Source organism: Psammomys obesus, unplaced genomic scaffold, assembly GCF_907164565.1.
Source record: "Psammomys obesus unplaced genomic scaffold, mPsaObe1.curated_primary_1811, whole genome shotgun sequence".
Taxonomy (NCBI): Eukaryota; Metazoa; Chordata; class Mammalia; order Rodentia; family Muridae; genus Psammomys; species Psammomys obesus.
The window spans coordinates 2,369,468-2,384,597 of record NW_026596088.1 but is presented as its reverse complement, the minus strand read 5'-3'; the positions used below and the strand labels follow the sequence as shown (position 1 = coordinate 2,384,597).

At 51.5% G+C, this 15,130-nt stretch overlaps 1 protein-coding gene across 1 annotated transcript in view; it reads right to left on the bottom strand.

Annotated features, from left to right (window-relative positions):
- The window catches only part of Gtf3c1 (general transcription factor IIIC subunit 1), a 67,199-nt gene that overhangs the window by 1,067 nt on the left and 51,002 nt on the right, over positions 1 to 15,130 (bottom strand). Inside the window, exons 26-36 of the mRNA XM_055627425.1 lie at positions 14,245 to 14,326; positions 12,754 to 12,866; positions 10,283 to 10,345; positions 9,423 to 9,516; positions 6,836 to 7,008; positions 5,846 to 6,133; positions 4,779 to 5,038; positions 3,698 to 3,987; positions 2,036 to 2,546; positions 1,466 to 1,505; positions 510 to 702 (exon numbers count right to left, since the gene is read on the bottom strand). Coding sequence (XP_055483400.1) covers positions 510 to 702; positions 1,466 to 1,505; positions 2,036 to 2,546; positions 3,698 to 3,987; positions 4,779 to 5,038; positions 5,846 to 6,133; positions 6,836 to 7,008; positions 9,423 to 9,516; positions 10,283 to 10,345; positions 12,754 to 12,866; positions 14,245 to 14,326 — 2,107 coding nt within the window. The remainder of the gene's footprint in view (positions 1 to 509; positions 703 to 1,465; positions 1,506 to 2,035; positions 2,547 to 3,697; positions 3,988 to 4,778; positions 5,039 to 5,845; positions 6,134 to 6,835; positions 7,009 to 9,422; positions 9,517 to 10,282; positions 10,346 to 12,753; positions 12,867 to 14,244; positions 14,327 to 15,130) is intronic.

The following is a 15,130-nucleotide window of genomic DNA, read 5'->3' as shown; positions in this document are numbered from 1 at the left end:
ACCACCTGGTTGGCCCCACATGAAACTCTGCCTGGAATGACTGCTAAAAGTTCCTAAAGTTTGTTAGGAAGCTGGGACCCAGAACATCACGGGAATGGGAGCTCAGTTAAGCCACCGGCCCAGGGAAGCAGCTGTCTGTGGAAAGTAGTGGCCATGGCCCTCAGCTTTCCATGCCACTCCCATTTAATGACCCCAGGTTCCTGACTCTCTGTGAGCATGTGACCCCAGAGTGTGAGTCACGAGGACAATGGCAGGGAAGGGGTAAGACAGACCAAATGCAAATGTACTCAAGGACAGGGAGCTTCTGTAGGGGTGGGCTGCAGCAGGGCAAGAGAGAAGGGGATCAAGAGCCAGGGAGGGCCTCAAGGACAGTAGCAGTCCCCTCTGCCAATGGCCAAAGGTGATTGAAGATAAACTCAGGAGGAGACACCTAGGGTGTGGCCTTCCATGAACCTTACTTGTCCTGGATGGCTACCACTGTAGCTGGGCTGGGCTGCCCTGGGCCTTACCCGGAGAAGCTCAAGAACGGCAACAGGCTGTAGGACCCCCTGGTAGTACTGCAGCAGGCAGCTCTCAGGAATGCCAGGCCTGGACATGATGTGGTACAGCACGGCTTCCATCATGCCCTTGCACACGGGCATGTTCAGGCGTCCATCCACACCACGCCATGGGCGACCGATGAAGCTCACTCTTTCACAGCCGCTGAGAGATAGACATTTGATGTCAAGGAAAAGGAGGGGACATGCCGGTCTCAGACAGGCTACTCTGCTCAGGGAGGACCAGGACTTGGCCACGATCTGCCCACTGCTCTCCAGTCTCTATGCAGCTCCTGGCAGAACAATCTGGCTGAGTGCAAGTATAGCCTAGGAGGACCGGAGGTTCCTCGCCTGGCTCACTCACAGATCTTTCCACACAGCAGCTCTACCTTTGGCACAAAGCTGCCACTAACCCAGGGCTGATGGGCTGTATGGGGCAGGCCTTGGTAGCTCTAGAGGGTCCTCAGCCCTAGAGGGTCCATCTGGGCCTTGGGGCCAGATCCAGAGAACAAAGCTTTGGTGGGCTGAGGCCACATATACATGGAGGCAAGGGCTCCAGGTCCTGACTGGGGAGGGCCAATGGAGCTGTTTCCTCACAGCAGGAGAGTGCAGCCCCTTTGATATGCCATCCTTCAGCTACAGGATTGAGGGGCTGTCCTAAGCAAGTAATTCTGAATTCTGCTGAGTGTGGCCATAGGCTAGTTTGAAGGGCCCTGCCTCATCTAAGATGGGTACAGCGGGCCGTGGGAGGAGACCCAGGAGTGGACTGCTCAAAACCCTTGATTGGGAACCTCAGTTCAGGGCGAAATACCCAGGCTTGTAACCCATGAAGGACCCTCACACAGAGACCAACACTAGGTCACCAGCCTGAAAGCTGAGACCACACCATTTCCATGCTCTAACCCTCCCTGCCAAAGACCCCCATTTACCTCTCCCATGCTGCTTGGGCCATGTTGCTCTCTGTAAGTCCTATAAAAGAGGAAAAGGTAGGCTCTTAGACGACAAAGTCGGGGCTATGTCCCTTAACCCTCATTCAATAGGCACCAAAGTGGATAAGCAGTGACCAGAAAGATAGCTTCCAACCCTGAGTGTGGTACTCTAGTGGCGGAGGCCAGTGCACATTGCCAGCACCCTTTCCCAGCCAAGAGCCTTGACCACAGGGCAGAGTGTGTAAAGCTCTCAGGCAACAACAGCTCAAAGGAACAGCAACCAGATCTGACAGGGAAATGCCCTGCCAACTGGCCACGGCTCAGAGGCTTCTAGAATTAAGTGCGCTGTGTCCAGAGAACCACGGTCCCCACAGCCACTGTGTAAGCCCAGTTCTTGGCCCTGTAGGCACACACATTGAGGGCAGGAGGACTGGCGTCTCTAAACGCATATCTGAGGCCCACTATAGCTAGCTGAAGCCTTGGGCGGCAGGGCAGAGCAGGTTCCCAGCCTGAGGCAGGATGGAGCAACCATGTGAGGAGCAGAGAATGGGAAAGGTGTAAGGTCATTACCTCTGGGGTCTTCAGAGCCTTCTGGAAGCTGGAACTCACAGCCCAGCTGCTCTAGGCTGGAGACACCAACATTCTCTTGGTTCTCCTGCCTAGGGCCTGGGGCACCTGTATCTTCAGGAGCTGCAAGCAGAGCCATGGCTTGGGCCTCTGCCTGCTCTTCTGTCCCAGGCCTGGGGCTGGCAGCCACTCGTACATCCTGGAGTGTGGGCTTCTTGGCAGGGGGTCTTGTGGCTTCCTCAGCATCTGTCTCAGGGCTCTGAATAGAGCAGTGTGCACGCTTTTTGGTGCTATGGGAGCTGACTGGAGGCACTGCTGTCCCCTCAGAGGTGTGGTCTTCACTGGTAGAGCCCTCCGGGAGTCTAGACTGGGAGTCATCCCCTGAGGCCTTGGTGTCTACTTCTGTGTCTCTCAGACGCATTGAATGCAGAAGCCACGGCTGGGCAGAGGCCATGGCCACCAGGCGCACAGTGTTGCCGCCAACTTCCATCACTTGTTGCTGCTCCAAGAGGTCCTAGGAAAAAGGGACACAGGGTCTGTCTGCAAAGAAAGCATGGGTTTTCCCAGGTGGGTGATGAGCGATGGCACTCCCAGCTAGGGTAAAATATTCTGAGCAGGCACCAAGCTCAGGTCCAAAGAGATGAGCCTGGCATCTTGCCCTGGAGCTGTAAGCTGCATGGGCCTCTGTCGGCTCTTTCTGCAATTGCCGTGGTACTCACGGCACAGCCTGATGCCAGAAATCGGAGAACAGCTAACTGACACGACTCTGACCCTCCTGCCTTATGTGTGCTCCTGTGGGTCTTGACAGTCCAGTTCTACAAAAGCGGTCACTGTTTCGACAAATGATAAGCCTCCCCTTGTGCTTAGGTCACACCTGGCCCCACTGTCGGCTTCTGTGTGTTCCAGGAACCATCAATTTTTTTTTCCTAGAAACCCCTCAAGTTCATTGGAAGGCAGCACCCAGGCCTTGTACCCTGGCTAGCCGGCCCTGCGGGGGTGCTAAGGTCAGCAGGAAGTTCTTGGCTTGCAACTATCTTGTGGTCAGCAGGCTCTTTCTCCACAGCCAGAGAATACATGAGGGCTCTCAGTTTCCAGAGCTACAATAAGAATAAGAACACTTTAAGCCATACAAATGGTATCCCCTGCACTAAGAGCAGACCCACATGCTGGCCTTCCCTCTGGCTGGGTTTCCTGCAGTGGTCCTTAGAGGCCACACAGGCTCCAAAGTCAGGCCCACGTCCTGCAAAAAAGATCCCAGATGACAGTCTCCACATCAGACTACTGATCCGCATCCTATTCCCAGAAGGTGCTCACAGCGAGCAGAATGATATTCTTTGGGTGCAAGGGAGCTGGCAGGTAATGGGGCAAGTCTAGAGAGTATGGGAAGCCTGTGAGTTGGTGTGTGTGAGTGTGTGTAGGGAATGGGATGGGACAGAAGAGTCATGGAAGATGTGGCCTATCCCAAAGAGGGATAGCCACTGCAGGGCTCAGCCAGGTCTAAGATCTGGGGGGCTAATGGAGTTTAGGAGACATGTCCTGACTTAAATACTAGCATCTAATCTAGTTAAAGGGAAACCACAGGCAGGCACCATTCCAGCAGTGTGTATCTATTCTGGAGTGGAGTGGTCACCTCTGTCTGTCACTGTACACCCGAGCTTAGCTCACCTGGACATAGTCCGAGAACGTCCTGGTGCGCTTGCCTGTTGTCTTTTCCAAAACAGAGAACTGTCTGCTCAGCTTCTCCCTGTCAACCCCGAAGCAGTCAGCAGCTGCCACAACCTGCAGGATCTCCAGGGAGGCAGCCACATCCTCGGGGCTGTACCCAGACTGTGCCATCTGCTGGGCAAACTCTTCTGGGCGGCGGGTGTGCAGCTGAGGATCCACCAGGCTAGTGAAGAAGTCAGGGAGGCAGGAAGGCCCCGCCTGGAGCTCTTCCAGTGGTGTGGCTGTGAACCCTGAGGCAAAATCAGCAAACAGAAGCCCTTCTTGGGACCAACACATATGGGATACTGAGGCAAGATCTATTTCAGCACCAGTTCACCGATCTCCAAGAGGCGATGGGGTCACCTTCTATGGACATAGTGGGCCTCAGGTGTCTGATTCTTGGTATATGGGCACGGGTCCATGGCAGCTATACTGAGCCACTGCTTCCTACAGCTCCTGTTTTCCCCACCCCCTTAGCCCTGAGTGATGCCCTAGGCCCTTCCATGCAGTCAGGCTCATTCACTAGCCAACAGAGATTCTTTAGCTGAGACAGTCTATAGGTCAGCAATGTGTTTTCGCTTGCCTCAAACTTCAGACAAAAGAGGGTTCTGACTGTGGACAAAAAGGGATGGTGACAGCAAACACTATTCACCATACAAAAGGTCAGCTGGCTGCAGGAGGAGACAGGCAGGCCCTTCACTCCCATTCTCTGCCAGCATGGAGAAAAGGTTTAAGCTATCTAGAGCTTCCTAAGTGATCTACAGCCCTGGTGGAGGTGGATGGTGGTAATAATGGAGCTGAAGTCTCATCTTTGACAGTGAAGAGATAAAGGACAAAATGCAACAGCATCATAAAACCATGGGACTCGAGGTTCTGAAGGTGTCAGAAAGGAGATCAGGGGCATGAAGCATGGACAGGCTCGATGAGGGGACTGCTACGGACAGCGGTGCCACTCTTCATTTATTGCCAATGCTATGTGCCTGGCCAGAGTCCCAGGAGCCTCAGGGTTGCCCCCATACCTGCACTGTGGCAGAACACTCACCAGTGGGTCCAAGCTGGGTGGGTGCAGGGGTGTTGCGCAGCCGGAACTTCACCTGGCAGGAGTTGACCACGATGCTGTCGTTGGGGTTCAGGTTGCGTGTGCTGACCACACCAGGCACTGTGTAGTAGCCTCTCATCAGCAGGTACTTGGTGTGTGAGGCCTGATGAGCCTTTACTTCCACACCCTGCCGCTTGGCCCCTGAGCCTTCATCTAGGTCTTCCTCTTCCTCATCATCATCCAAGCCCCCATCTTTCCCCAAGCTGCAGAAGAGAAGACAACCTGGTGGCTGGACTTGGACCCAGCCCACCAGCCACAGCCATGGCAACTGCTAGCTGTCACAGACAACACTCAGTCCAGGTGCCCCTCCCTCGCTCCTACCATTTGTCTTTACTTAAGATTCTTTTTCTGTCACCACCCAAAGCCTCTACCTCCCCATGAAGTCCCAGCTCAGCTCCACCACAGTAAAGACCCAGTAAGGATATGGGCTCACATTTCCTTCCCTGTGACCTCTTGGAAGGTACTAATAGGAAACTGACACTACTCTGCTGATCCTAAAACCAATCTGACAGGCGCTGGCCCAGCACAACCCTGGAACACCAGTCACCCTCCGCAGAGGTCCTGCACACCCACTAGATGCAAAGCAGCAAAAAACAGCATGTCTGCTAAATGAAAAAGATCTGACGGGGCAGAGGGCCGTCAGTACAGTGTTTGCCTCTCAAGCATGGAGCCCTGGCTTCGACTCAGCACCTCACTGGGGTGGTGGCACGAATGTAATCGGAGTGGTGGATCCCTAGAGCTCACTGGTTAGCCCGTCTAGTTGAATCAGTGAAAAAACTGGAGCCGGGGAAAGGCCTCCTGATTCAACCTCTGGCTTTTGCACCTGCACTCACAGGCACACAATCCCACAAGCATATGGACACACACCACGTGCTTAGACTGGATGGCTGAGCAGATAACCCTTTCAGCACCACAACAGTGAGGAAATAACCATCCTAATGCCTGAAGAATCTCAAGAATCCCCAAACTGTGACCAGATTCACAAGCATGGTGCCACTCTGGGCTCTGACCTCTTCATGACCTCACTCTCCACCATGGAGCTGTCCACCACCACAATCTGCTCTGGGATTCTGACATCCACAGAGAGGAGGCCCAGGGAGAAGAGGGCCAGGGTCGTCACACAGTGTCCTCCAGGGCTGTCCAAGGAAAATGCCACCAGGTCACTTGGATGGTCACTGTTATCCAAGTCCTTGAAGGAAAAATGATCAGGCTGGTCTAGCATGCCGGCGGCCCGGAGCCTGTCGTAGAATTGGAAGGATTCGGTGCAGATGGTGGTGGGAAATCGCCAGGTGAAAAGCCTGCAAGCAAGGCAGAAAGGAGACACCACTGAGAGCTGCTGTTGAAGCCTATGCTGGGCCTCTCTCTGGAAGTCACTGTACTCACACCAGCCTGCATCCCTGTGCTTGCACCCGTGCCCACTGTGATGGGCGAGAACCTAGGTGTTTCTTCCCCACTCACCTTGTACATCCAAGTCCTTTCATCTAAGCTAAAGGCCTTGCAGGGCCTCATGCCAACAGCAGCTAACCCAGGAGGAAGGAACCTCCTTTTGTGACAGTTGGTAAGACACAGGTGCCCAATCTCACTATCTGCAGTTGCAAGCAGAGGCCAGTCCTCCAACAAGAGCCCAGAGACGAGGGACCCCAGAAGCAAAGGAGCCCAAGGTTATCAGGTGAGGACCTAGGAAGAAGGAAGTGCTGGAATGGGAGAAGCCAAAAGGACTAGTGGAGTTGTCACATGTCCAAATGTCATCCCCACTGACTTGAGGCTTCCCCCACCTGCAATCAGGGGCTGGTAGTGCAGAGATTCTGAGGGTACCTGGCCCAGCCCAGGAGGCGGCAAGTGGTGCAAAAGGGCACGGAGCTGAATGGGCTATTGGGCAGGTGCACTGCTATCTGGATTGCTTATAAAACTTGCTTCATAGCAGCACTCCTCATGGGAGAGATAGGCGGAAAGAGAACTCATTCCTGGACTGAGCTCTCTGCTCTTGAAGACACACTCACTTGTAGTATGACTGGGAGAGCTGGTAGGACATGGGCACAAAGGGCACAGCACGGTTCTTCTTGGGGCCCTGGGAGTGGCTGACACGGCGCCGGTTGACCAAGCTCCTCTTCTGGCACTCCATGAAGGCCCGCACCAGCACAGGCTCCCGGAACTCCCGGTAGAGGCGGAAGATCTGTAATAACAGCACATGGAAGGGTGAGGTGCCTTGCCAGAGGGGGAGCTGGCCATGACAGCATAAAAGCTGCAAGGGGCCACCATGGGTAGACTGGCTCAGCTGACCAGCCTGAATGCCTCTAAGGGGCTTTAAGGCTCTTGGGTAGTATATTGACCCTGTGATTTCCTAGTGACAGTACACTAGGCATCACTAGACACTGAGGCATCACAGTTAAGTGACACTCCAAAACCTTGTGAGGCAGGAGTGAAATCAGGAGTGCAAACGATCTCACCGTGGAGTGGCCGGGCAGTCATTTGGGGCTTGGGTCACATAAAGAGGTCTCCTAGAAGTCTACACAAGCTTGATTCTTCTGGGCAGTTTGTCTGCCAGGCCTGGGTGTGCATAGTTAGACCCCAAGGGGGAACTGCACGGGGAAGATGGAATGAGGTTGCAATTTTTTCATCTTTCCTTCCTCTAGAAGTGGAATGGAAGCTGTGGCCAGGACTGGGGCTTGGCCTTCTCTGACTTCTGCTCTCGACCACTTGCTGAGTACATCCTCCAGACACCTGATGCTGTGGTGTATGTATTTGGTGTATGTCCACATGCTTGTGGGATTGTGCGCCTGTGAGTACAGGGGCAAAAGCCAGAGGTTGAAGCATACTGGCCAAGAATGTGGGGTTCACCCACGTGGATCCTGAGCCTAGGCGGCCACAGGAAACCATCCTTGTAGCTGTCTGGCATGCTTGCAGTGTCTGCCCATTCCTTCTGTCTTCCAAGAACCTGGGCTGCAGGGGAGCCTAAGAGGTACTGTATGAATGAGCCTCTGGCGTCACTGATGGCCCTGAAGTCCTCAGTGCTTAGCTCCTGGGAGCCAGAAGCATCCTTGCCTGCTCTGGAGGATGGTAATCAGGTGGTCTTTCTCATGTGACGCCTTCTGTATGAGCCTAGAAGTCCTTGGAGATGGAGGCAGGAGTGGAGGAGCAGTGGTGGCTGAGGCGGCAAGCAGGATGCGGATGGCTCAATGGCCTGGACTGCATGAGAGGGAGCTCTGGCTTTCTTTTGGGACTCCTGCCTCACTGCACACTCTCTGTAGTTCAGGCTCACACAGGGCTTCATGTTCTCCAGCTACAGAAGGCCCACGAAGCCAAAGAACAGGTTACACCAATAACCAGGTTCTCATGTGGAACTGTGAACATTTTATGGGCATCTAAAGGCACATGAATGTAAGTGCTACCTGGAAACAAGTGAGTGTGTGGAGGCAATCTCCGATATGGGGGTCCTTGTGGGAAGCAACTGTACCAGGAGACTTAAAGCTAGAGATCACAAATGACTTAGGGATCTGCGGAGGCATGGACACTGCTGCTCAATGGGTAGTGCTCTGAGGCAAGGTAAGCCCTTTCCCACACACCCTTAATCCCAGCGCATGAGAGGCAGATCTTTGTGAACTCAAGGCTAGCCTGATCTACATAGTTCCAATAAGGCTACATAATGAGACCATCTCAAAAAGAACATTGGCTGCTTTTCAGAGGAACTGAAGTTCAATCCCCAGCACCCACGTGGCAGCTAAGAAGTGTCTGCAAATCCAATTCCAGGGGACCAGACTCCCTCTTTTGGCCTCTGTGGGCAATGTACTCCATGCGGTTCAGACAGACATTCTGGCAAAACACCCATACACAAAAAAATCAAAGTAAGTAAATCTTAAAAAATAAGCAAGAAAACACAATAAAACCCCATCAACAAAAACCAACCATTTTCCTTTGGCAGTTCCGCCTTCTCCAGCTCTGTGGCACAGGCCTTAGGAGCAGGTGTCTGCAGCCCCAGCAGGGCACACACCAGCACAAAGAGGGGCTGTGATGGCTAGTGTTAAATGTTCACTTCCAGGCATGCCCATGAGGGACTACTATGGTTACATTTACTGAGGTAAGACCTGTCCACTGTGGGTGGCACCATTCCCTGGCTGAGATCCATGGAGAAAAAGACCTAAGCAGCAAGTTCAGCAAGTATTCACTGCTGTCTTTTGACTGCAGGTACAATGTGCCTCAAACTCTTGCTTCATGGACTTCTCTGCCACACTTTCTCTCTTGAGTTGCTTATTAAAATACTTTATCATAACAAAAGGAAAAATCACTAAGACAGTGGCCCAGGGCCTCTGCATCAGAGCCAGGGACAGGGAGGCACAGGCTTACTGGGAGCCCAGCCCTAAGTAGCTTGGGTGAGCATGCTGAACAGCGTGCTTGCAAAGCATGTAGGAAGCCTTAGGTTGAACATAAACACAAATACATAAACACATAAATCAAAACTCTAACAAATAAGAATGAAAGGCACTCAAGAACCCCAAGACCCCCCAAAGCTGAGAAAAGCAGAATAAGCACCCACACAGCTCAGGTTCCCTAAAGCCACAAGGGCCCTGTTGTGCTGAGGCCAGCACCCACCTGGAAGGACTGGCAAGAGTTGGACTGGCTGTTAGAGAGGGACAGTGTGCTCTGGATCAGGTTCTGTAGCACCAGGAAGTGGATGTCCTCCACACTGAAACACAGTAAGTACGAGGCTGTAGGAGGTTGCTGGCCCACAGCAGCACTCCTCAGACAGTGAGTATACACACAAGAATCCTTAGTTAAGACATTTCAATCCCACAAAAGTATATGAATGCTGAAGCTGTCACAAAACCAAAGTAAATGGCAGTTCTTATAACTTACATTATTGTTCAAGTCTCACACACACACACACACACACACACACACACACACACACACACAAAACTTGTTCCTAGTTAGACGTCTGCTGTAATCCCAGGACTGGGAGGCTGAGATGAGCTGCCCTACAGGGAAGGTTCCCAGCCAGTGTGAGAAACAAAAACACACTGTCTCCATAAAACAACAGCGTCCTCCCTTAAGGAGGAGGGGCAATAGGATGGCGAGCCAGCTCCAAACCAGCTAGAAAATGTAGGCCTTTTCTTTCCCTGACTGTAAAGGAGAAAAAGGATCATTCTGTACTGCATTATAGAGCTAAAATCCAACTGGATACTACCTATGAGATGGGAAAAAGTCAAAAACATTTTTTGTTGGGTTGAGCTCACATAAAACCTTGTGGATGACATCTAAGTTTAGGACTTGGCCAACTTCCTCTGTAAAGGGCTCTATTAAAACCTCAGCACAGAAAGGAAACAGTATAGACAGCACATCAAATGACCGTGGCTTGTGTGCTACTAAACATTTATTCACAAAAAAGCAGGTGGCAGGCTGCATTTGGCCTAGATTCCCCAGCTGGACTTTGGCCGAGAAATGATGCTCACCTGTTCAGTTCATCCTCCTTCCGGACACGGTCCTTTTCATCCCCGATTGCCAACACTCGGTATCTGTGGAGGAGGCAGAAGAGCATGCCATTGGGGCAGGGTGGCCCTCCACTGAGCTGGTACTTGCTCAAGGCAGCCACTCATTGCTGGAGGGCCGAACATGCTGAACTCAGCACAGAAATGACACCAGGTTTTACTCATCACACAAGCCTATTCTTATGACTTGAGGATCAGGAAAGTCAGTGTCCTCTTTCAAAGCATAGTGTTTCTGCATGGATAGGCAGGGGCAGCAGGATGTAAAACTGTGGGCTCACTGTAAGGAGACAAGGAAAGAGAGCAGTTTGGAAAAGTACCCAAAGAACAGTGTGTGTGTTGCATGTGCTTAGCGGTAGGTGGGCAAGTGTACATGTGTTTGCATGTGTATGTGTATGGAGGTCAGAGGTTGACCCTGAGTACTCCTCAATCACTCTCTGTAGGAGTTATTGAGGCAAGGTCCCTCACAGGAGCATTCAGCTTGTTGATCAGCTAGTCTAGCTAATCGGCTTGCTCAGGGATCCTCTGTCTCTGCCTCCTATGCTGTGATTACAGAAAGGCTGCTATGATCAGCTGGCACTTAAGTAGATGCTGGAGGTCTAGCTGATCTCATGGAAGCCAAAAAGGAAGGCGCAATGAGGCTGAAGGCAGGAAGGATAGGCAGATGAAAGTGATCAAAGGTTATAATGAGGAGGAGGAATGAGTTTCAGTAATGTATTGTGCCTACAGATAATAATTAGTAACATACCACACATAATAAAACATTATGTACCTTATAAATATATACCATTACCATTTGTCAATAGAAAAATAAATAAATTGATGATGCGGACCTGTAATACAGTATCTGGGAGGATGAGACTAGAGGCTATGAACCCAAGGACAGCCTGGGTTACAGGTAAGACCCTGCTTCAAAAACAAACAGAAACAAAGCACCAGCAACAAAATTGAAAAGCTGGGGTTTACTCTGGGATGCAGCACCTGCCTGACATGTGCACCGTCCCAGGCTTAGTCTCCAGGACCATGGATATAAAAATAAATAAATCGTGTAAATAAACGCCAATCCTGACGGCAGAACAGAACACTTCCTGTCTTTTCTGTAAGCTTCATGCAGTATCACTTCACATGAAACTCAAGTCAATATAAATCCATGGAACTAACTGATAAAGTCACAGGTTTCACCAAATAATTCCTTTGCTTTTCAGAAAACTAAAGTAAATAAAACCTCAACTCTGCAATGGTAAGAATTTCACCGTAAAATCTACTGACAGAAAGTTCCACTTCGATTATAGGGTGAAGGCTCTTCTGTTCTACCTGGCCCACAGGGCACTTAGGGCCAAGTCAATTTTATCAGCTACACCTGCAACTCACTCTTGCTCTATTGTTCAGAGCTCTGCTTTTAAGTCTTGTGTCTTGTCTTCTTTTAGGATTACATATGGCCTCTTGTTTGAATGCATATGTGTGGGAAAATGAGTCATGAGCATGGGCAGACACTGAGATACTTCAAGACTGAATATAAACCACATACACATGCACGGGGTTCTAGGGAGTGCTTTACTGCCAACTAAGAACAAAAGCCAGAAAACAGCTAGAGCTGGGTGGGGTGACACATCCATAATCCTAAGGATCAAGAGGCTGAGGCAGGAGGAATGTCCAGAGTTAGAAACCAGCCTGGACGATATGGTGACTTCAAGGCTAGCCTGGGCTACATAGATCTGTCTCAACAAACACAATAAAGGGCAATTACCACGGCAATCTTAAAGAGTAGACACCATATTTATTACTAAATGAACCTGAGAGCATGATCCCCAATTGAACAGTGAGCGCAAAGGGTGTCTCTGTGAGGACGGGAGGAGGGTATCTCCATGAGGAGGGAGGAGGAGGCAGTCATGTTTGGATGCTGTTGTGAGAACAGGCCTGGTTCATCTTCTCCAACTATTCTCACTCTAGTGTGTTCTTCCACACGAGTAGCTGAACCAGAAAGCTTAGATTCTGTTGTGAGTACCTGGGTCTGCGCCCTTGCCCTGCTTACAGTGCTCAAGCAAGGTGGCCCTGGCCTGGGGACAGAGGCCTGTACCACCCTAGGACTGGAACTGCACAGGATGATGCAGTTGCTCTTAGATTTGGCTGTGGCCCTAACACTGAGCACTGGGACTTGTAGCTGCCCCTTCCCTCTTCCTTCCATCTTACATTCTCCTAATAAGTAAAACAACAAATCTAGCAAGAGGCACACATAACACAAAGCCTGCATTAGTTAGGTGGGCAGCAGGGAGTCAGTGGGAGAAGAAATACAGGCGCCAGGACACGTAGGACTTTAGGTCACCTGACATCAGGTGGTCCTTGGAGGGTCAACGCCAGGCAGGGGCTGTCCAGCTGGCTCATCTCTGCTACCCACCTGCATAGTGAAAGGCTCTGCCAACTCAGGACAAGGCACCTACTTGGCAAAGAGTTCCTGCAGTGTGTTGGGGATCTCAAGATTGGGGTTCCTCAGGCCAGAGCTGAACTTCTCCTTCAGCCTCTCCACAAATTCTTTAAACTCCTTGGCACAAACCTGAAACATAAGAGCTTGATGCTACAACTTCTCATGGGAGGGAGGCTGGGCGTGTGCCAAGGGCACTGTGGCCAAACTCCCCCGGCAGCCACACCCAGTAACACCATGCTTGCGGGCAGACACTTATTGCTCTATTACCTCCCTATTACCTCTCAGCTTGGTTTCCCCTGGCTGTCCCATGTAAGCCGTCCTCTCCAGCTCCACCAGTCCTTCCCACACACCTGTGGCCAGGTGCCTTCTGCAGACCACTGTCACACACAAGCTCACACCTTGCTTGCAGCTTAGGCCCAGAGAACCAGCGCTAAAAGCTCGGGATGCATGCAGTCATGAAAGACAGGCTTCTTCCCTGGACCTGAGCAGGCCTCAGCTCCTGTTACACCTGGCTGCAAACCTGGGGTGTCACTGTGTTCCAAAGTGATTGTACTCCACCCCTTTTACTGCATCTACCAGCTTCCCCCCGTTTTCCAGTTTCACGCCAAAGTGGATACCTCCAAAAAGCTCCCAGGGTCCACATGCCTAGTGAGTGCGCAGCACCCAGTCTCTCGTCTTAGTAGAGGTGCTGTGGGGACAAGGATGACTGGTCTCTCAGGATGAGCCAGTGTGTCAAACCATTTATGTACCTCAGCCATTGTACCAGGGTCTCCTGGGGGCCTTCTGGAACTCTGGCCAAAGGTTCCATGTTCAGGTTCGGGACCTGAGCTCGGGTGGTGTCTGTGTAACTCAGGGTAGACAGTGTATGGGTTAGGATAAGCCTGGACAGCCAGTGACTTCTCTGTTCCACAGCAGTGTGAACACAGTCCACCCCGCTAGGACTGCTTGGCTTATAGGACAGGTGAGGTCTTCAGCCTTATAAGGCTGATTTGCCTGGTGCGTGCACTTCAGCATTCCTGACCCTCTTGGACCCCTGTACGCCTGCACCTTCCTCATCTGGGAGAAGGCTTGCCCCATGTGGTGGAGGCCAGTGCATTCTCTATTCAATCCAAGAGCAGCAATGCTCTCTTCCCTGGGCTTCCCTGGCAGCAGGTCCGATACAGATATAGCAGGCCTAAAGTGGCTGACAGCACGCCAACACACTCTGAGACGGGCTCATAGCTACCTCCTTCCTGCTGGCCACCATCTAGCCCACCTGAGCAGCATCAAAGCTATCACCTGCAATTTCTAAAGATTTACTTTGTTTTCCTAACAAACAGACCTCAAGCTCAACAGCATTTGAAAGTACCAAGTCATATGTGGTCATCTTTAAAATGGATGCCCAGAGTCAGGGCCAATGGTCCATAGACTGACAAGGTGCCTCATGTTTGTAGGGTCCTGAGGGCTAGTCAGTCCCTCAATGCCAATCTTCAGAGTGCACTGCATCCTGCCCTTTCATGGGACCTACCTTTGGGTCTTCGTAGTTGCCCTTTCGACTCATGAAATCTCCAACGAGTGCCTTATCTTGGTACACCTCCGCCAGGCAGACCCTGTGGGAAGGAAGAGCCAGTGCTGCTGCAAGTTGCATCCTTCTCCCATTTTGAAGCCACTGACTTCAGTTCACTGGGAGCTACGATCTACTTAAGCACGGGTGGGACAACCAGCTTTGGGAAATAAGCACTCTGCAGTGAGCTGCACTCAATCCAAGTCAGGCTGGTCAAGGCTCACATTTTCCATCGTGGCTTCCATCTTCCACAGGGAGATTGAGGACAATGACATTCTCCCTCAGCCCTACCCCATCACAGGGATTTGGATACAAAGTGTGTGTGTATCAGAGACCCTGGCCTCAGCATTGCTGTCTACCTGCCAGCCTGTCCATATCTGTGAGTGAAGTGGAACCTGGCTTGCCCAAAGGGAAGCAAAGGAGAAGCAACTCCACCAGAAAAGCCTGGCCAGCTAAAGCCTGCCATCTCCGCTCTCAGGGAAAGAAAAGAGCTGGGCAGCGATGCTGATCTTGGCTTTTTATCATCCTACTTTCAGGTAAGCACACGACCCCTTTCCAGTACACAGGTCAGGAGATAAGAGTGCACAGGAGGACAGAACCCCAGGCCTGCTGACTCTGGAGTCCCTTTTTACTTTCTTTGTCCCAGGCTACACTGGGGGCAGGGAGCCCAAGCCTCAGACTTTATTCCCTGCCAACTCTCTAACATCTTGACACATTTCTCTGGGTGTTTCCTCTTCTGAAGAATTGGGACTGGGTGGGCATTTTTCCTTCAGAGAGAATTCTTTCAGGTAGGAAACAAGAATATTCTACAGATAAGGAAAAGTGGCTTCATGCAAGAAAGGCCCTACGC